Genomic DNA, 23,198 nt, shown 5'->3' with positions numbered 1-23,198 from the left:
CACAGCTCATTTCTCTTAATCTCACTCATTATGTGGACAGCATGTGAGTTATGACCATGACACTAGACCCTGCACCTAAGGGTCATGGGCATGAATCTTCACTGAGGTACTGTTTTCGTGTCCTTGAGACAGTGATGCTAGGTGTCAATGTCTCATATGGGGGATTTATACATTTTCATTGTATTCTTGAAGTCCATGAATGTTTGCTTTTGTTAATGATAATAGTTTAAGCAGGCATAACCTCCAACTGTGCCTTCTAGAGTTAAACTTCATTCTTTCAGCGGTATTCCTCATAAATTCTGTTAGGGCTGATCCTGTCATATATGCCTTAACAATAAATTGAATGCATGAAAGCCAGTTTGGTTAAGGACGTTTTAAGTAATAAGGGGACAGTATGGGGCCAGACAGGCATTTCAGAAATACTGTCATTGTAATATGGTGCGTCTTAGCAGTATGTGTGGGGGTCCTCTTTTAAGCATCTCTTCCTTTAAAATTGCCCTGGGGAAAGAGAAAAGTTTTAATCAGCGCATAAAGGCAGATCCATCAGATATGCTAATCAGAGATCTTACCTGAACAAATACCCTCAAGAGTAGTGTCATCCATCTTAATTGGTGGAGGGCTAGTTAATAATGCAAGCAAGGATGGAGGGGGGCTTTTTTGTCTAATCAGCACAGATTGAGAAAATGTAAAATAATATTTACTCAGTGAAGAAACTAGATAATTTTTTTGAGCATCTGAGGGCACCAGTTTAGAAGGTTAGCAAACAAGCAGAATGTGTCTCATGGTTACTGGTATTTTCTCTAAGGGCACTTACACACTAGAGAAAGCTTTGATAGAGCATTTAATGATAGGGGAAGCATTAACTGTAGTTTGAGGGTGTAGAGAGATCCAGGTCAGCTTGGAATCTAACCCAAATCACAACTAGACTCACCTCACAAAAATTCTCATTGCAGCAAAAGTTCAAATTTACTTAATTTCAACATAGTTGCAGCACACTATCCCCACTGAAATAAATGGATTCACTGCATTCTCTGACAAAACAAACTCAACTGTGTAGGTGCCCTTATGTGACTAAAGCTGATGACTTGCTTGGAAGAGAGATGAGACATGCTCTAATAATGATTAATAACGATTAAGCATGCTCAAATATTCAAAAACATATGCAAGTGGACACATGGATCTGACACTGTGCATCTGCATCACTTTCATTATTCCATGACTGAAGCAACCTGAACACTTTGAACTTCAACCAAAAGACAGTGTTGCACAAAGAGACTTCTAGGTTTACAACTGGGAGAATTGAGAGGCAGCCGTCCATTGTGGTGATCTATTCACTTCAAAGCCAGGGTGTGTTTATGACACACGCACACACTATTTGAATTGGGCTTAACTCCGAGGGGCTGTGGCACCAGAGGGAAAGGAGGGAAACCCCTCCAACTCCATAGCCAGTGAACACTGTGATATTAAGAAGGGATTACATGAAAGGGAGAAAGAAAGAATGGAATGAGATTTCAACGTCGCTCGAGCTGGTTTTGATTTGACGGTAGTCGAGCCCTGCAGTGTCCTAACATGAGTGATGTAACTGTAAATGTATTTTAGTATGTAGTAGGGCTGGGCGATATGTAAAAAATATTTTAGCGATAATTGTTTTAAAAAAATATTGCGATATCCGATTACATCGTCAACCCCCTGTTGAGGGTCGTGAATTTTTTTGCTTTATAGATTTTCCTTTAAAAATTTTATTCATTTATTGAACACGAAAAACATACACAACAGACATTTCTAAATTAAAATTCCACTTTAAACTAAACAGAAAAAAGCAATAAAATAAAGTGATCATAAAAAATTGATTTAACTACCTCCCCAAATCCAAACATTTACCATCTACAATGGCTCCATTTGCCATCACGTAAGCATCTGTCAATGACACCAGATGGAAAATTACTCCTAGCATACAGATTAAGAACTAAAGACAATCATAAACGTAAAGACAATGATAATCAAAATAAATAAGCTTATTAAATTCCATTGTGTTCTCAAAATAATGCTGCCAAATGTGTGTTCTTATCGAATGAGTGTTTGTATTGCGTTTTGGTAATACAGTTAATGCTGCCTAAATAAAATAAAATAAAACTAAATTTTTGGTTCAAGGTGAACGTGTCTTGTATTACTTTGATTTAATCACTTTCGTCTTTGTTTCTTTAATACAAAGATATACATTACTGAACCTGCAGAGTTGCGTTCACAATGCATGTTACCACGTGGAAATAAAGTGAACTAAACTCACAGCACCTCCCGAGATGATCGGAGATAATTTGCAGCATTCTCACAGACAACATTATTCTTGCAAACAGTTTTCACATGTACGAAACAGAGGAAAAAAAAAGTGTGAAAACTTAACACGTGCTTGTTCCACGAGACAGGCTCGTGCTGCACACGTCTGAACAAACAGCAAATCAGACACAAGCATTGACGGCTTTTCTTTTGCCTGTTCTTAAAAATATAATAAAAGTGTGTTTCTTTAAGCGCATGTCTTTGTGACTAACAGCATTTCTTGTCATGCGTCACTCGGAGACGTCTTACAGGTCGCCCGCCTGTCGCGGGTAGATGAGCAAAATTTCCCACATATGAAATACATTTGGACAAGGAGCTTGCAAACTGGATTCAGCCTAGTCGCATTTTGCTGGTGGCGGGTGGTAGTTTCACACCCTGGCCACTCTTTAATATATTTGGCGACTTCACAGATCCATGGTTTTGCCATTTCCCGATATTGCTGATCATCATCTGTTCGCAATCGGCATCAGGATCTTTATATGGCTAGCTTAAGTACCTTTTTATGATAGCAATTCAAGTGGTATTTGGCACTGAAGTTGCAGATTTTTTTTGATAATAAGAACAGAGCCCTTAGGAAGGTGTGGTTGGACAACTGAAGGATCCTGACGTGGTCCAATGGCTGTTTAGCATTAACCTCCTCAGTTTACAGAGAAGGGCAGATTTAGCTTTACCATCAGAGAGGACAATGCAGGCTAGTGTTCATGACAGGTTAGACATAGCAAAAGGTGACTACAGACATGCCAGGTGTGAAATGGGGCCCTTAAATATCTCTATGCAACGTTCATCATTGGGAGAGTATAGAGGAGCATAATCTTAACACTTCAAACCTTTTCCTTAAACCAGCAGTATATGTGGTTCATGGAACAAAAACAGGCCAAATTATATGACACAGGTGAAGATGATGTGGTCTTAAGCCACACAGGAAATAGTTGCCGGTACATGAACAAGCATTATAAGCTTGACTTCCTGTGCAGGCAGCTTATTGAAACCAGACTCCTTCACAATGCTATATAAGTAAACACCAACCCTCTTAAAGCTATGACTCACTGTAATGAAGCATTGTCTAGGCTAAAACCAGAGTTCTTTCAAATTTTTTTTTGTCTGGCTGTTCTTTTGCAGTTAAAACACTACAAGTCAACCAGTAACCATGTAAAAAAACAAACTGACAGCTTCTAATAACTGGTGCTTTCATCCCAACTCAGGATACAAGAGAACAAATTTCCAATCGAGGGAAAACATAAACAAGTCTGAGCTGTTCTAAGTTAGAGTGGGCTCAGTGTTGTGCACAGTGGAATAGCAATGTTGAAACACATTCTCCAGGCTTCTCTACCTCCTGTTAATTTCTGTGCATGCATTGTCATCCTCAGAATGAGATGAGCAAGGTGGAGTGGGGACTGAGGGGCGTCTCCCTGTTGAAATTGGAATGTTAATGAGACAGAGACTCCAATCAAACCGAATTATCCCAGACAGGCCTCTTCAATCACTGGATGATTTATCCCACTGACGTTTTCTCTCTCCCCTCCTTTCGCCTCTTCTTCTTTCTCTCCCCTTCACCCACTCGATGAAGGATAGCTATCATGAATATTCCTTTAAATCCCTCTTTAAATGAAACCGCAGCCCCAAGAGGACACCTGTTTTCATCCATGAGCGCAGTGAGTGGTGATGAGACTGAGGCCACAGCCATTGCCTTTCATTAGCTGGTCTTTGTGATTTCCCAACATGGCCACAATGATCCCCCATTTACTGCTGATGAAAACAAATTGTGCACCGGGTGCTTCAATACCACCCCAGATTGGCTAGCTCAAAATACAGCATGACAAATCCATTACTGAGTAATATCTTTAGAATGGTAATGGTTTTATAAAGGTAACATCACACCACCATCACAATGTCAATATCTAAAGTCAATGTGAGGGAAAGCAAGATCAAGCGAATAATTCTCTAATAAAGAGCCGCTGCTAACATACCTAGCATTACCATCATTAAACGTATAACGTAGAGTTATGTTAAAGAACAATGTTTATTATGTCAGGGAAGCAGGACAACATATATTTGTGTAAACCTGCAGTGTCTCTGGGTTGCTTTTGACACTTAGCTAGGCTATTCTGCACTAGGGATGCACCAAACTGTTATCTGGATCCACATCGACTCAGATACTGATGTTTTTCACCTGATAGATTATCGGTCATATGAGATCGATCTGAATTCAATACTGCGTGTTAATAATAATTTTTTGCTGTTAAACTCAAAAAATGACATAAAACAACCATTAGAGTAGTCCATATGACTTGTAATGCATTTTATTGAAATTCTCTTGAAGACAATGCTGAACGATTAATCAAAATAAAATCAAAATCCCGACATGACAGTGTGATTATAAAACAGCAAGAGCTGCAATTTAATTAAATAATTGTCTGCACTTGCTGTTCTCTGTAGTGCTTTACATACTCAAAGCACGCATGATTTTAATGAGCTTAGTGCATTATATTTACACTACAGCGCTCTATATTTAATAATTGCACATTTTCGTAGTTCCAAATATGTTTGGCTGCTAAAAATTTCCATCCAAATCTAAAGTAAACCCATAGCACCAGGGTTTTGTGGACAAAAGAGCGGATGAGATGAGCATTTCTCTGCAGTAGAAGGCCAATGCCAACTTAACCATGAACAAACATCTTCCTTCAGTGCTCCTTCAGTATCCACCAAAATAAAAGCTTCTGCCAAAATAAAAGGCTTAAAGGAATAGTTTACCCAAAAATGAAAGTTTGCAGATAATTTACAGAGTTAAGGCCATCCAAGATGTATCCGAGTTTCTTTCTTCATCAAAACAGAATTTAAGACTTTTAGGATTTCATTTCAGGCCGCCTCCTCTAAACAATGCAAGTGAATGTCCTCCATTTTTTGACGGTTCAAAATGCATATTTAGGGTGCATCAAAATAATCCACACGACTCTAGTCGACAAATAAAGTTCTTCTAAACCCAAACAATTTATTATTTTTGGAAACAAAACAATACTTATATACTTTTTACCTACAAATGTTCGCTTCCGTACATCTCCGTGACGTGCGCTCATATGAGGGATGACGTAAGCTCATTGGTAACGACACGCGTCACGTGGAGGAGGAGGCAGGAAGCACGTCATTGTCTACATTGTTTTTTTTATTTTTTTTTATTATTATTTGGAAATTATTTTTTATTTTATATTGGTTTGAAATTGGTTTGGACTGTTTTGGTTTGTGAACGGCACAAGTTTCTCTTGTAAACAATGACGCGCTTCCTGACTCCTCCATGTGACGCGTGACCTTACCAACAACTTACATCATCCCTCTCATGAGCCCACATCAAAGAGATGTACGAAGTGAACATTTATAGTTAAAAAGTATATAAGTATTTTTTGTTTCTAAAAATAATCAAATCGTTTGTGTAAATTCAGCAAATTTTAATTTTTGGGTGAACTATTCCTTTAAAGGTTGATTTGGACCATATAGCAAGGCCGCGTGCAAGTGTAAATTAACACATGAAATAAGTACATAAATATGCTTCTGTTAATATGTAGCAGCAGACATGCATATAATAATAAAACAACATTATATTTCCATAATAATGTCTTAACTTGTTATTGGGTTCCAAAAAATAACGATGAAAATTGGGCTGAGACCCTATCTTGAAGTGGACAAAAACAGGTACACGGTGAATGAAAAGGTGATGTGTATAAAAGAAAATAAAAAATTTCCCTCTACGTTTTACTGTATTTATTTATTTAGTCTGTTTTTAAGAGGACTCGAATGTAAACACCCTTTCTTGTACAGTTTTACTTTTGATAGCAGAAAATGTTTGCCCATGTCTTAATTATAACATTTTATATATGTAACATTTTTTTTAATAAATCGTAATTTGATTTTTATTTATATATATATATATTAGTGTGATATATTATTATTGTATGATAAAGTTGTAATATTTATTCAATGACATTAATTAAATCATAATTAATAGTACGAATAACAATTTTATAAATTGCAATAACATTTTAATTGACTGGGATAAAAAAAAAATATGTGTGCTTGAAAAGTGGACTGATATCCTATTTACAACTAAAGTCCAGATACTAGCTTAAAAAAAAAAAAAAAAAAGTGTAAAAACATTTGGCTTCTTGTCTACTGAAGGCTATCACTGCAATTACTGTTAATTTTGCAGCTGCATTATCCAGTAGACTAATAGTCTAAAAATTCTTAATAGGCTACTCGCTTTAATCTAATTGTTTTTTTCTCTCTCTCTCTCTCTCTCTATTTCATAATCAAATAATGTGTAGTTAGAGGTTTGTGTTTCTTTAGACATAAGAGAACTTCCAATCACTTCCACACAGCAAGTTAAAGAAATTCTAAATTGATTAAGGTTAAAACAATAGCAGCGAATCGGCATCAGCCAATACAGAGAGTTCAGGTATCGGAATAGGATCGGGAGAGAAATGGTATCGGTGCATCACTATTCTGCTACTAAGGTCCAGGTCTGTATAATTCAGGATTACTTCCCAATTATACTGCTGGTTCAATGTCTTTCAACCAAAGCGGTGGGCGTTTATTATATCAGAAGAAGAACAATTAAAAGGTTATGTCTTTTGCACAAAATCAGATCAGATAGTGTTTAATTGCAGCTTTCATGAGTTGTGCTTTAATGTCATTGTTGCAGGCTGGTTTTATCCAGTAGATAAGGCAGCATGGTTTCAACAATGACTTACACTTTCTGACGCCGCCTGCCTTATTCTGCTGCCACAGCAGAAAATGTGCTTAGTGTTCCTTCCTTCGGAGGAGAAATTTCACTAGGCAATTTTTTTTAATTTAAAATCAAAAGATGCCACAGAAATTGGAATGCTTTTGAGATACTTCAACAGCAATTGTGGTGCGATGGCGGAGGCATTTATTCAAAGTGGTATCACTTTTTGCCCTTGCAAAAAGTTACTCATTTTGAAAACTTAAAATAAATAAATAAAACAAATCATAATTTTAGATTTCTGAATCTCTGAATCATTTTCCTTCCCTTATTTTTACTCCCTGCTCTTCTATTTGTCTATGATGAGATGTGGTTTATTTGTCTTCCCCAGTGACCTCTGAGAAAGGAAAGAGTAGTGAAATGTCCTCTGCATTTGTCTCTGGTGTAGGGCTCAGAGGACATCACCCCCACAAGACGAGCTCAGTCCGGGTTGGTGGCCCCCCATTCCTTTCTCCTGCAGCCAAACAATGGCTGCCCTCTGTGCTCTAGGGTGGAGGGTGCACTGATCCTGTTACACCATGACAAGTACCACAATCCCCCATTCAAGAGCACATATTCTCCACCCTCAGCCTATACAAGAGCCAAGCCTATTCATCACATTGTTTTCCTTCCAGCACATGACTTCTGCATTGGGCCTTGGCAAAGTCAGGTGTTTGAATATGACCTGGAAACCACAGTTTGCCCACACACTATGTACATTGTGGGTAAAGACCATCTTTGGACAGTTCTGTGTCCCCGCTCAATATCGAGAAATAGAGCCCCGAGCGAATCAATTGATTCTTGTGCTAGCATTGTAGTTTTCATGGGGGTTAAGTTAAACTAAAACCAATTATCTGAGCTGTTAATTTTGCTGAACAGTGCAAAAGTCAAACTTCTGAGTCCCACTTCTGGTTGTGGAGGACATGGTGAATTACAATTCCAGACTGCGTCTGCGAGTCGGTCTGGGAGGGGGCCGGAGGCAGGCAACTTGAGCGCGGGCAGGGAAGGATGTTGAGGGTTGCTCTGAAGAGTGTGTAGTTTGGGGGGAGTGGTCCAGACATATAGCCCCATGGCTGTTGCCCACATTAATCATGTTTGTAGTACGAGCGGATGGGAGGGGCCAGGGTAGCCCCCCCTCTGCATGTTTGCATGTCTGCTGCTGCACTGATGTGTTGTTCGCTGTCGGTCCAAGAGTGAGGGAGTGCTGGAAGACTAATGAGGTGCCTCTCTTTCACTTGTCTCTCTTGCCCTCCAGAGGAGGGCGGCTGGGGGGTGGGGAGCAGGGGATGACAGGTTGGTTATTTACTCTGCCTTTCATATTTGCCTTTTAGTTCTGTCATTTCCCCCTCTCTCCTCCAACCATTTTCCTGCAGTCATTTGTTCACTCAGCTGCCTGCAAGAAACTGGTGCCTAATGGGCCATATCAGCAAAGCCACTGCGGGGAAACAGAGGCCTGTCATTAGGCTATATTGAAAAAGAAGCCAGTAGGTATGGAGAGGGGGGAGACAGAAAGCCATTGATATTTATATTTTGCACACCTACTAGGGCACAGCCTGAAAGATCAGCGCTTGTGATGCCTTCCTGCAAAAAATTGATCTATCGATTTTTCATAAAGAATATCTTTTTAATGTTGAAATAGGGGTGGTGGTCCTGTCCACAAAACAGGAAGGGCGTACAAATGTAAGGTTGGCTAATGAATAGCCCTTTCATTATTCAGTAGCCAAGTCATTTTTATGCCTCTCATATCAGAGTAATGATTGACAGAGAGAATGGGGATGGAAATACTTGATGCTAATCAACCATAATAGAGAGCATGGCCATCTGCAACTCATGTGCATAAACATGCCAATTTCTTCCACCCTGATCACATGACTGAGAACATAAGTGTGTAGCACTCATGCTAAACACCAGTGATGATCTAGAGGTAGCTGATCTTGTGAAACTCAGCTCTCTGATGCGCTTCCTCCAGTTTTGTTTTCTTTTTCTCACAGTAAATCACTTGTTTTGGCCATCAAATGACTGCAATTTCCAATCTGGTTACTTAAGGGGCTATTTTAAAGGTGATATGCTGGGGAAACAGTAGGGAAAGAGTCACGTTCTCCACAAGATATGCAAAGTCATGGCACTTTGTAAGTCAAAGATTGGTCAAGACCATGAGTCGTGAAACTACTTAAAGTCTAAAGAGATAAGGGAAAAACCAGTAAGTGTTTACCACACTGCAAGGTCAGTGTGAGACAAGAGTATTCCTGAGAAATGTTCAGTATATGATTTTCCATAAAAAAACAAGACAATGATGTGATAACACTGTGTAACAAATTTTTTATTTATTTCATTTTTTTTTTTTTTTTTTTGTTCCTGGGTAGTAAGTGTTATTTCCTAATTGCTTATGCCTCAGAAGTATAGAAAATGGCTATTATTCCCTGCAAACTTTGCTTTTGTGACCAGGACAGTGATATTTTGAAATTTACCTATTTCCAATGAGAAAACGGGCGAATGTGTCTTTTCATTCACATAAAATCAGAAAAAACAACAACATATGAATCCAAATTACCATGTCAAAGCTGTGCTGGTCCATAATGGTAACAAGTACCCGTCTCATCCCCTGGCTCACTCAGTGCACCTCAAAGAGGATTACAAAAGCATCAAGACCTTGCTGGACACCTTGAAGTATGATGAGTACGGCTGGGAGGTCATAGGAGACTTCAAAATGGTGGCATTCCTGATGGGTCTCCAAGGCAATTTTACCAAGTTCCCCTGCTATCTTTGCCTTTGGGACAGCAGGGACACCAAGGCGCACTACCATAGGCGGGACTGGCCACAGCGGACCGAGTTCTCTGTGGGGAGGAACAACGTCAAGTGGGAGCCACTGGTGGACCCCCGGAAGGTGCTGATGCCACCATTGCACATCAAATTGGGCCTTATGAAACAATTTGTCAGAGCTCTAGATAAGGAGTCGGTAGCCTTCAAGTACCTTCAAGACTTCTTCCCCAAGCTGTCTGAGGCAAAGGTCAAAGCTGGTTTCTTTGTCAGACCACAGATAAAGAAGGATTTTGGATTCATATGTTGTTTTTTTCTGACTTTGTGAACGAAAAGACACAAATTCGCCTGTTTTCTCATTGGAAATAGGTACATTTCAAAATATCACTGTCCTGGTCACAAAAGCAAAGTTTGTGGGGAATAATAGCCATTTTCTATACTTTTGAGGCATAAGCAATTAAGAAATAACTGTGTTACATAGTGTAATAGGTAGCGAAATCTGTTGACAAACTAAATGTGCCAATGTACCCAATCAGTGCACTATCAGAGATGCATCAATCTTGACTCACTTTGCTGATATGTATTTAAGCTTTTGGAGACAATTAATGTTTATTCAGAGGAGCAGAGACTGACAGCCATAAATTAGCTTAACTGGGCAGTTCAACCCAATGAAAGTCATGAAAACAGAGTGCTAATCTGTTTTTTAAAGTGCAGAGAGAAGGCTAGAACAAAAGGCACCAATGATAGTGGTGTGAAGGCATTAGAAGTAGAAAATTCACTTAGGCCTACTTCGGGCTGTATGTTCAAAGACCCATCAGACCTTCAAACACTCATGACAGACACTTCTAAGGCCCACAAAAAAATGAATGTACGTTGGAAAAAACTGTTCAAATCTTTGCAAAGACAGCTTCAGCTCCATTAGATGTGTCAGCTTTATTTAAATAATCTTAATCTAAAGAATATGTGAAGTTTTAAGGGGTGTAAAAATGGACATGCAAGTTCTAGGGATGTGCGAGACTAGTCAACTAAACGGTTCTGATGCTGCTAGTCGACACTGGAATTACTAGTCGGTTAATATTTCCCCCCATTAAACTGATCATAATTTTTACACATTTACGTTTGGCTTTATATTTTTACAGAGGCTGCACTTATTACTGTCATATTAATGTTACATATTTTAAATAGAATAATACAAATATTATAAAAAATATATATATATAAAAAAAAAAGGATATCTGGAGCAGATACAGAGTTTAATTTCACCTCAGACTGCGCGTTTCTTCCTCTCGCTAGACAAGCAAACTCAGCAAAGTAGTTATGAAATCACTTCGGTGGTGCAGGAATCGGCTTTCCAAACATTTGAAAGTCCCTTTTTTTTTTTACACATCGTAACTGTTATTGGTTAACATTCTTTACCGAACAGCTGTCATATTCGATCAATGGTTAATGCACGACTGCATGTCATGAAATACGCGCAACTTTTCAGAGCATTTTTTTCTCTCTCATAGATTTGGTTTAGTCTACCTGTTAATTATTTTCAACAATGTCCTGACTGTTTTAATATGTTAAGTAACTTGGTGATTTCCGTTTAGAACAGGCTTTTAATGGTTGTTCCATTGATCCTGCACTATTCATTCAATTGTTTTCAATAAATATGTTAAATATTTGCAAACATTGATTCAGTGAATGTGTGTCATGTTCTATATTTAATGTACAATGATCATAATTCAAGGCGAGGACGTTGCAGATAAATGCCCCTTTTCAGTGGAATTTAGCATCGAATTTGGAATAGATTAAGTATTTTAAATGGGTCACAAACACTTTTTTTTTTTTTTTTTTACTGTTTTCAAGGTTGGTTTCTCTTTAGGCTAGTCGGTTAAAAAACTTCAGTTTAAACGACAGTCAAATTAGTCGTAGCGCACATCCCTAGCAAGTTCTGGTATGAATTAATGTTGTCCCTTAACAGATCAAATCTGGCCTTTGAACCAGTGATCCTCACGCCTAAGTGAGCCAGACAACTGGATCCTGCTCACAGCTGCATAAATATTCACGGTCAGGTTGACTTCTACCATCTGGGTGTAAATTAATTCAAAAGGCAGTGAAATGGCTGCAAGTAGGTTCAAATAAACAGCCTTGCTTTATGAAAGTACCCTTTTTTTTTTACCAACTTAAGGGCCATGTTGCTAGTGTTTTTGTTTTTGCAATATCAGCACAAGTGCTTTTTAAATTAGGTCACATGGCCTCTGCCATGATTACGCCTTGGTCACAAACCATCAAAATAACCAAAGGTAGCTGAAATAGAATCCTGAAAAAGGAACAGGTACCAATCAATAGCATACAATAAAGCGATTCAATATGCAGAATTTAAAAATGGCTTTATAATCAACACAACCAACCAGAGACCTTTAAAGCACACAGCGCAAATGCTGGAACCTTCAGCTAACCCGAGTGATTGGTGGCTGGCATTGAGTCAAGCTAAAAACAGGGACTGCAATAGAAGGGTTTGAATGGCTAGAATAAACACATATGATGGCTTTAAAAAGTCACAGCCACCCATGAGACATTTGCATAGAGGTTTGCACATTGCTAACTGCCACTGACTGGGGCCTCTTTCTTTCACCCTCTGGCAGGATATTTGACCCCATCTCCAATACACATTATCCTTCCTCTCTCGTCCAGACTGAGAAAATTAAGTTTCCATGCGAACTGGCCACAAAAACTCCCCGAGCACAAAATCTCAGCTGGATGAAAGGCCTTCTATGGGGGAGTGAAGCTGCCTGAGTGCTGCTTGAGTTTCCTGCACTCAGAGTTTAGTGTTACAGCCCCAGATGTAAGGATTTTCCTCCATGTCTTTATAAATTGAAGGTAGGGGCCATCCTCTATTTTCTGCTTGCCTAAATATACATTGCCATAGTATATGATTCTATTTCCTCCGTTCCATCTCATCTCCAAACCAATTTTTTTTCCCTCCCTCGGTTCTCACTTGGCTGATTTGCCTTCTCCTTTCTCTCTTTTTTGTTTCCTCTGGAATTCTTTGACATTTGTTAGGCAATTACAGCCAAATGAGGCCCTATTAGGCATGTCTGGAGGCCCCTTCTTCAAAGAGGAGCAACTCTCTGTGGCCTCTTTCTCTGACAATGACACCCAAAGAGAGACTCGGGCGGGAGGGAGGGAGAGAGAGAAAGGGGCATGTCCCTCCCAGTGATAAAGTAAAAAAGTTTACAGCAGTTCAAAGTGCTTTGAAACATGTGTATCTTGTGCAGGTCTAAGCTTTAAAGGCTTGCCAGTTTATATTCCACTCCTCCACGTGCATAACAGCATAAAAGTTCCATTAAAGACAAAATAATCAACCGCCTGTGTGCAGAGATCAAAGACATAAAGCGTCTATCATATTGAACCTTTAACAGCCAGCACTTTTAAACTAGAATTGTAAGGGGCAATAATGCAAAATGAGTATATATATATATATATATATATATATATATATATATATATATATATATATATATATATATATGTATGTGTATGTGTGTGTGTGCATGCATCTAAGTGAGTTCCAATAAAACACAGATAAGCTGCAGCAGAGAGAGTGGCTCACATGAGTGTGCAGCCCAGCTGCATGTGGAGCAGAGCAGGGCATGGACTGGAAACTTGCCCCTGGCTCAAAAATCGGAGCTCCATTTTACAGGCATAATCAGGAGCAGATATACTGTCTGAAACAAACCTATTGCCCCTCACTCATCTGTGAAGCAGACACAGCAGTGTCCAGCTAAGAATCCTGCACTATGGAGTGTATCACAGATAAACTAAATCAGAGGGTATCATTCATGCTGCAGCAAAATGCAAAGAGGGCAAGGTCGCAATTGATTTTCAGTGCCTGGGTGAGTGCCAAATCCACATTGTCACACTGTGCGTAAAACTCGCATACCATACCAATGCATCAGCTTTTTTATAGGCATGCATTAAAAAAATCTAACTGTAAGCTACTGTGTGTGGCAATGCATAATTTTTTATAATGCTTTTGCAAGTCTGAGCTCAGCATTTAGAAACAAGGACCTGATCAAAGTCTCTGACAGGTCTTTTGTCCTGGAACGTGGCAAATGTTGCATGTTTTTCACCATGCTCCAGTCACTGCTGATTAGCTGACAAGCTGGCTAACCACCCTCTCCCCTATTTCCAAATTAATTTCCCTCCTTCGATAAAGACAAAGGGGTAAAAAAGTGTTGAATGACCGTGTCCTTCAAAACTAAGAGTGCTAATAAGTATGAAAAGGAGACTTGTTTAAGTGATTTTCTTTGAGACTTGCAGGCATGGAATTAATTACCTTGATTAAATATTGTCTGTATGGCTGATGAAAGATAGAGCAGAATTAGCGGTCGCTTGTTGAACTTGTATGCTACCGAATGAGATGTGTCCTGATTACAAAGACCAAAATGATGGCAACACTCAAAGGAGACAAAGATCTAAACAGGGCCACTGACATCATAGAGCAGCCATGGGCCTAATGCTTAATGACTGCTATCCTCCAATCTCACACGCAAACTGGCTTAAAACTATCTTCCACAATACCAATTTCAATTCAGCTCTTCGTGTAGCACATAAACATACATTGTGGTTTCTCAATATAAACAAAAGAAGCTTTTGACACCATCAAACAAAGCTTTCTAGACCCCTTGACAATATGTTTTGTAATTTTACTATTATACATGCGTTATCAATTTGTATAAGTCATGTCATTTTTATTTGTATAGCGCTTTTCACAATACACATCGTTTCAAAGCAGCTTTACAGGAAATTATGCATTAACAAAAAAAATGAAACTGTAAAGACTTCAAGTGATCATTGTGTAGTTTGATTAAATATGATTGTAAATTGTGTATAAAAATTAAATAATTAAATAACATTGTATTTAGAACCCATGTGAGCAAGCTGAACCTCAGAACTGACCAAAACATATTTCCCCAGAATGAATAGAGTTGCTCCCAATGGCAAACGGAGATTTCGAGTCTCCAAAACAACCCGAGGCCTTCTGAGTCACCCAACAGAAGAGTAACATACCTCAATAGAATGTAGGGGTGGGTAAAAATATTGATTTGCTGATACATTGCAATCCTTGTTTGAACAATCATGACATCGATTCTTAAATCCTAAGATCAATTCAAGTAAAGCACAAATTTTGTGCTATTAGGCCACCGAAGCTGGCATAAGGTACTTGATCAGCTTTAAACGCATTTGCATGGTGCAGTTCAAACCTGGTTTTATACGCGAATGTGACACGAGACATCACAGAAGCTTGCGCAAGTGATGCACTCTGCTCTATTCTAGTGTCTTTTGAGCGTGCTCTTCAACCAGCCTTCCCTCGCTATGAGCGCTCCAGAGATGGGATAGTGCAGAGCTGATCACTTGATAACGCGGCGGCTTCTCTTGATGATCACAAGGCTGACCTTGATATGGTGGCGCAGACTTCAAAACTTAAGACAGATTTGAATTCTGAACATATCTAGTTTAAAACGCCATTGAGGAAGTCAAACCTCTCAAACAGCTGGACAGCCCCGACATTCTATTTAGCACTGACGAGGAAAAAAAGACACTCTGCATGCGCCAAAATAAAGTTGTTTTAAATTACACATCACCCTTGCTTACATTTATCACAATTTTATAGTAGTAACAGTAACTGTGTAATTTTGACCGAAATATTATAGATTTAAATAATTTAATATAGTTTTATTACAACTGTGGCAGGTGTTAAAAAAATATGATTTAGACTAAAAGACTATTTTGACCTAACCACAGTAATGATAACTTCATTAGGAGCCTGATGAAAGAAAAGTTATATCTGTTATGGGGTTGGAAACAAACATTTTTACAGTCCCAATTCAGTAAAGTGCTCTAACCATGGGTACAGTCAAAATATAATAACTAGTCCTATAAAAATAGGGTGTTAATTAAATTTATTTCATAACTCACATAGCATCTCAAAGTAAAAATTCAGTGTTGAATTCAAAAGTTTCCAGATGCTAAGATTACGCAAATAGTACAAATAATGCATGTAAAAAATAAACATGTAACATATACAGTATATGCTGAATAATATTTGCAATAGTGTTGTCAAAAGTACTGATACTTCAGTACCAAGTCGATACTAAAATAAAAAATAGATGATACCAGTGTTTCTGCAGTACCGAGCACCGACTCTATCCAGTACCAACACGCAGTATGACTGACACACTACTATAAAATGCTCACAGGCATATTTTGAATGTGTGCTCTGTTACTCCTTGTACACTGAAATGGACAAGTAATCAAATTAAAATCATGACATGTCCTAGTGTGATTTATTAAACTGCAATCTTACGGTGGATGAACTGCGCACTTTAAATAAATCCGACCGCTCATCCACTAAAAACTCCACAGACACTGAGAATCATTCACGTTGTATGAGATGACAGAGCAGAGCACTTATCCGTTGTGGACCATGCAGCACATGTAAAATATATATTTATATAATTAAAATCACAACATTTGCACTTTAATCTCAATTTAGATCGCATTTAAAAACAAAGCTGACCAAAGTGCTTCACAGAAAAACAATTAAAAACATTTAAAAATTAACACAAACACCAGTAGTCAAAATACAAACACTCAAAAACTGTGTCCTACAAACAAAAAAATGCAATGACATGTTGAAAATTTATATTTTCACTTGTTAAACATTTTTAAGAATTTATTGATTAGACACAATTTTGATGAAATTACATTTTTTTAAATATTCTGGAATAATTATTAAACTATAATTAAAAATAACTAAACTGGTGTATTCAATAGCACATTATCATATTAGCATATTTTTGCTGTGACATCGAAATTGGTATCGAGAAACATGAAATTTCACTGGTATCGGTACGACTACTGAAATTTTGGTACCATGACAACAATAATCTGTAATTTATCATATATTATACAGTATTAAGACTGATAGAATACATGCAATTTGTGCATTTTTAAATGCTAAAATGTGACAAAAATGCTAAATAAATCTGATGACACAAAATTTGTCAAATTAATCTTTTCATTTACCGAGCTAGAAGGTCCCCTGTATAATTAACAGCAATAGCTGAGAGATAATTTCTTCAATATGTCTGCAAAATGGACATTGTAACTGAAATATACCCATACGAATAATATATATGATATCGTATCAAATCAAAATCAATCGAGAGCTTGTGAACCAGGAAATCTGTATCAATAGCCAGCACTAATAGAATGCCTGCCTATAATCCCACAGAACTTTTGCCTCCTAACCACAGTGGAAGGTTTTATAAAGGCTCTTCATCGAAACTTTGTGCTTCGATTCAAAGAGCTATACTCTTAACCACACTCCCATCCCTTCAACAAACACAACGAACAACCCCCCCCTTCTGTGAATGGGGGGGGGGGGGGGGTTCTACAGCTGGGTAACAAAGCATGACCCAATAATCCTCAAGCCTGACTCAAAGCTAGAGCCTCCTCTCTAAGAACTTTATAAGACACAGAGGTTGTGAGCTAGGGTGGGACGTTTGAATTACACCAACGAGAATTATTTTTTCTATCAAATCAAGTTTCCTGTAGCAAGCTGTTAATATTTGGGGCAGAAAATCTGACCACTGAGCATTCAGAGGCTAACAATGAATTTAGCATCGATGGCATCCCCAGGCTGTGTTCTTGCCATATGGCTATGACTTCTGGAAAGAGTTCAAACTATGTTGTGGGCTTACTGGCAAACTTCTCTTTAAACCTGATTTACTGTCAGTAAGCCTCTGTGTATGAATCTTCCTGAGCTTTCATTACAGTGGACATGCTAAATACCCGTTAAAAGTCAGGGTTTCTGTGACTCAGCTGGTAGAGCATGGCGCTAGCAACGGCAAGATCATGGGTTCGATTCCCAGGGAACAAACAAACTAATAAAATGTATACCTTGAATGCACTGTCACCCTGTTTACATCTTAAGATGTGTCACATGTGGTCATGTGAGGCACATTGCCGTTTACAACTGGTCGCATAAATGAGTTTCCTGTGACTAAGTATTTCGAGAGGAGGGTCTTGATTTCATGACGACATACATCAGTCACTATGTCAGTGTGCTTCTGCATGATAATAAATACTGAAAAAGTCAGAAAAGACTAAGAAAGTGCAAACAAACCAGCCCGTTGTTTCTCCCATATTTATATTAAATATAATCTAAGCACAAACATTTAAAGCTAAATTATCAGTTGTTTTAGTGGGGTACCTGTGGTAGCTGTGCTACAAATGTGTGCCTCTCATCTGCATGTTGATATCAGACACACTGAAGAAGATCCGTGAAGTTCTCGTGCTTGTGTATATATCCGCCTTTTCAAATTTTCCGATCCGACCTCTGTTTTCTACTTAAAGCAGCACGTAACTGGCAAAATTTACACTCTGTTTTAGCACAGCGGTTGATTGACAGGTGAGGGGTGGCGCTTCACTGCTGTCCCAGAAACATTTGGGATGGATAAGCGTTTACACCTCAAATGTGATGTGGTCACATGGTTTTGACTACCTCTGTATGTTTTTTGTGATCCGATCACCTGTATTTAGTGCTGACCACTTGTGATCAGGGTAGGGTTGCACCAGCTGTGCGTAAGTTGGGATGTAAAGTTCACACTAAGGGCTTAGTAACTACTAGTTAGTTTGTAACTTAAGTCAGTGCTTAATTTGGTTGCACCACCTGTTCTTAATGCAAGACTTAACTAGTAGTTCGTAAGCTCTCCGTAAAGTAATGCATAGTCGCATAATATGATGTTTACCCGTATTTATCCGATAAGCAGGCTTCAAATTTGTACACAGAAGTGTTAAATCCATGAACTTCAATTTGATCTTGTTACGGTTGATGTTCAAACCTTGTTTGATCACGTAACTGTCAGCTGTAATAAATTATATCCCCATTAAAATACGATATGTAATAAAAGTAGATTTGATTAATAGTATATTTGCCCTGTGTAAATAACAATATATAGGAACTGTATCTAAAATAAATGAGTGATAAATACTAATACAACAGGCTGGAAAAACAGACATTTATTCATTTTAATATCCTATATATATTTTGAATGTGTTGAAACTTGACAACGGGTGACACCCTGAAAACTGCACCGTTAGAACAGTTTCATACTGAAGAGCCGTTGAAAAGTAACAATTTCTCTCTCTCGTAAATGTCAACATCATAATGTATGTTGAAAGGATTGATGCATGTCACACAAAACATGAGCTCATTGATGTCATTAAATATCATTCTGCTTTTTTATTCCATCCGTTACACTTGGTCGGAGTCTTCCATAAATATTTAGTTTATACGTAGAGTTACTTTCTACCCAAGTTTAACGGTGCAATGCTCAAATATTTAGTAGTGGGTAAATTGTGACTTAGTACCCATTTACGCCACAACTAGGCTAAGTTCTAATGTACGTATAGCTGGTGCAACCAGCCCCAGGTTGGAGTCTGCCGTAAATATTTAGTTTATACGTAGGGTTACATCCTACCTAAGTTTAATGGTGCAATGCTCAAATATTTATTAGTGCATAAATTGTGACTTAGTGCCCATTTACGCCACAACTAGGTTAAGTTCTAACGTACGTATAGGCCCCAGATCACCCGTAATACAGATACCAGGTGTAAACGGGATCTGTCAGCTGCTTTGGATAAAAGTGTCTGCCAAATGCAGAAATGTAAATGTAAGTTATGTGCACTGTGTTGTGGTGTCTTTGTGAGTTATGAACAGGTTTGAAGGAAATGGAGGCATTTGATGAGTCAATGATAAATTAGAAAGGGAGACAAAGAGAGTTTATTGAGGCATGCACAGGTGGAACTTGAGAAGTATTAGACTGAAAATACACACCCTGTTTACCATTTAGAGATCGTTATTTGTTAAGGACACAAGCCTATCAGATGCACACATTGCCAGTTTTTAGTTCCTGTATCCATCAAAACCACCAGAACACCTTCACCAGAATCAACACACAGAATGTAATTGAACCTGCTTTATCTATTTTTTTAATCAAGTGGTGATGTTCCTTTACTTTCTGCCTGATGCCTGTACTATCATCAAGAATATATTTTGTCTATTGGTTTAACAAGGCTAGTGCTTTCCAAACATCAGTATCAAGTACATACAAAAATGTCAGTTTACTACTTTAAGATCACCCATGTTTATAGGATTACTTACAATTAACAGCATGGAATAAAAACTTGTGCTACTTTTATGTAAAACAATAGAAATAACAAATTTGTCAGTTTGTTGGTTGCAATGAACAATTTTGGCAACCTTAAAAACATGATCAAAACAACACAGTCATAAAAAGCCAATGTTTTAATAGTCTATAAGACTTTACAGGTCAGCAAGAATAGTCTCATGTTTGTGGTAACTTCAAATACAAAACAACAAATTGTTTAATGTAATTTTTTTGCTCCATTCCCTTATGAAGGGAGCTTTTCAAGGTAGCTAAAAAAGTGCCCACGTTATTTCATTACAGCTAGGTAATCACGTCTCCACCAACACTGGCCTTTTAAAGGGACACAGTGGATCTTTGTAAGAATAAATGAATCACGGCTTCGTTATTGAATTAGCTATATGTGTATACTTCCACTACTCTCATAACACCTTCAATTATTGGAGATTTAGGGTTTCCTGTAACTGCTATTTCAAGAAAAGAAAGCTTACATTATAGGAGAGCTGTGGTTTTTTTTTTTCTTAAAGCCTGATATTCTTTTTTATTCTGCTAGTGTGTGCTATAGGCTAAATATTTAATAGTTTGAATGGGTTTGTTGATCTTAACAAAATCCTAAAACTTCGAACACCATAAATGCCAGACTGGGACTGGCAAGTGATGGTTTACCAATTGTGCGATTTTATTCACGGTGGTATTTCACCAGTATGTTTACTGAAGTGAAGTGAGTGGGGGAGGAAAACGTATAGACATCTGGGTAGCCATTGAAACTGCTTTTGAGTTCCTACATACCCACGCATTTAACTGTTAAACTTTTACGATTTGGTCAGTTAAAACGAGGCTTACAAATGCTAGGACGCGTTCCTATGTTTTAGTGTAAACCACGTTTGTACACATGCTGCTTATTCGACGTCAATGAATCCATGAGACCTGGCCCGATAATGTGTGGGGGTAGTGAGCTATTGTGCTGTAGCCGAGCACAACCCAACGACACATTTAAATACCACGATTTTTAATCATTTTAATGCTTGCATCAAGAAAGGATTTTCCAAATTAAACGGACGAAGGTTAGAAATAATGTAGGCACATGCTTTGCCGTTCGCATTACTACTGCAAATACGCGTCCTTTGTCTTGACCAACCAGCAAATAAACAAAAGATATGGGGTTTGGACCCGAGCGGATTACCCTTGACTTAATTACATCAAGAGCCCCAACAACAGTCAAGCAACCACAAATGCCCGAAAAGCTAATAATTCCCCGAAAACAACTTCACGATAATATCACCAGCAAAATACCAACGCAGTGAGCTACAACAGAGTTTCGTTGCGGCCACCACGTTTGTCTTTTCCTTCCCCCCGACCTAGGAAAGAATGTTCAGTTTCGACAGACCTCATTGTGATCGTTCAGATGTTCGCTATTTAGTATCAGTTCGTGTTATTTGATCTTTCCCGTCACAAATAAAGCATATGAGCGCTTTTGCAAAGTATAATAGGAGCATTACGGCACACTGAAAACGCCAATTCAAATAAAATCCTCACTGTAGCCCTTGCAACATGCCCAACGGGAAGCCCTTTAATTTTTAAAACGTGCTGCTCCATTTCTTACACAACACGACAGGCATTTTAAGGTCCCTTATTAAAGGGCTGCAAATGAAAGGTGTTTCTAGAAGTTACTAGACCAGTGTTGCTAAACAAGACCACTTTAAAAACACATTTTTTCCCATTAAAGCTCATTTGTTTGCAAGTGAAACAATTTAGAGAATGCAAGTGGGTGCAAATATGTCTGATGTAACTTTCTTTGGACGGTTGAAGCGACACTTACCGACTTGTAAGACACTGTCCACACAACCGGTTTCCAAAAGCCGGATTCCCCGGCGGAAAGGCAGTCCATCTCCGGTGCCTCCCGTCCCTGCGCTGCCGGTTGTGTTCGTAACCCCTCCGGGGACCGAAGCAGTTCCAACAGACGAGCTCGAGCCCACTACAGGTCCCTCTTCACCTGCCACTCGGCACTGAAACGACGAATACATACATATTTCCCTTTCGTTCCTCGGGAAAGACCAATAAACGATACGACGTTGAACGGGTTCGGGGATCCGCTCGAAGCGCTCCTCCACCCTCTCGAAGGCCCATTTCTCCGCTACGGCCTTAGCAGCGCAGTCCAGTAGAGATTCCGGGCAACGAAAGCGAGGGTTCGGAAATCCCGGACCAGGCCCCGGACCCGGTCCTCGAGGAGCGGGACGCAAACACGGACGCTTGCTGGCCGGGGGTAAGGAGAGGTGAAGCGGCGGCTGAGGCAATAGCTCTCCACGTCCCTCCGCCATGACAACTAAATACACAGTGAAGTGAGGACCAACCGTAGCTCTAGAAGCGCACAGACGGAGGCACCACACAACGGGAGGGTCGTGGGTGAGAGCGGAGTTTCATACGTCACGACCAATAACAAATGCGCTCGAGCCAATCGCGAGGAAGTGCTGAGCCGACAGCGCGAGAGCGAGGTGACGCGCATGTGTGTGCTGAAATGACAACCACAATGTTGGTCAGACTGTCGCAATAGAATGTATCAGGAACTCATCGTTATGTCAGAACCATGAACACAGAGCAGCTATTTATCTGCTGCAGTATTTATTTAAACATGTATTATTATTATTATTATTATTATTATTATTATTATTATTACATTGTATGAAGAGCATTAATAGCGCAGATAACTGAGCATTGTTTATTAATATACTACTCATGCTTCACATCATAACGTTACAGTCTACACTCTCTGAATGTACAAGATGTATGCAGTATATACCCTTCAAATGTCTTAGAAATGTGGAGAACCCTTCGTCATAAGTTACAAAAGTTTGAAGTGTTTATACTCAAATGTGACTACACAGATGTCTACTGCCTACCCTGGTGGCCAAGGATGTAATGTCAGTTGACTGATGCTGTCGAAGTGCATGTATGAAAGTTTTAGAAAATGGCATATGTGCACTACCAGTAAAAACATTAGACATGATGAGTCAGACTTTCTTTATTGTACTATTTTCCACATTTTAGAATAATAGTAAAGTCATCACAACTATGAAAGGACACACATGGAAGAATGGGTAGTATGTAGTGAACAAAAATTATAATAGCATAACAAA

General features: G+C 38.8%; 1 protein-coding gene across 2 annotated transcripts in view; it reads right to left on the bottom strand.

Moving 5' to 3' along the window:
- LOC127440447 (zinc finger SWIM domain-containing protein 5-like) overlaps positions 1-22,721 on the bottom strand; it is a 59,069-nt gene extending 36,348 nt beyond the window's left edge. For both annotated transcript variants that reach the window (XR_007897134.1, XM_051697014.1), the window contains exon 1: positions 21,884-22,721. Coding sequence is in view for 1 of the 2 variants with exons in the window: in XM_051697014.1 (XP_051552974.1) it covers positions 21,884-22,382 (499 nt within the window). In the remaining variant the exon portion in view is untranslated. The remainder of the gene's footprint in view (positions 1-21,883) is intronic.
- Between the last annotated feature and the right edge of the window lie 477 nt (positions 22,722-23,198).

This window comes from Myxocyprinus asiaticus, chromosome 5 (assembly GCF_019703515.2).
Source record: "Myxocyprinus asiaticus isolate MX2 ecotype Aquarium Trade chromosome 5, UBuf_Myxa_2, whole genome shotgun sequence".
Lineage (NCBI taxonomy): Eukaryota > Metazoa > Chordata > Actinopteri > Cypriniformes > Catostomidae > Myxocyprinus > Myxocyprinus asiaticus.
Note: the sequence above shows the minus strand (reverse complement) of the source record. Positions and strands in the feature narration are given on the sequence as shown.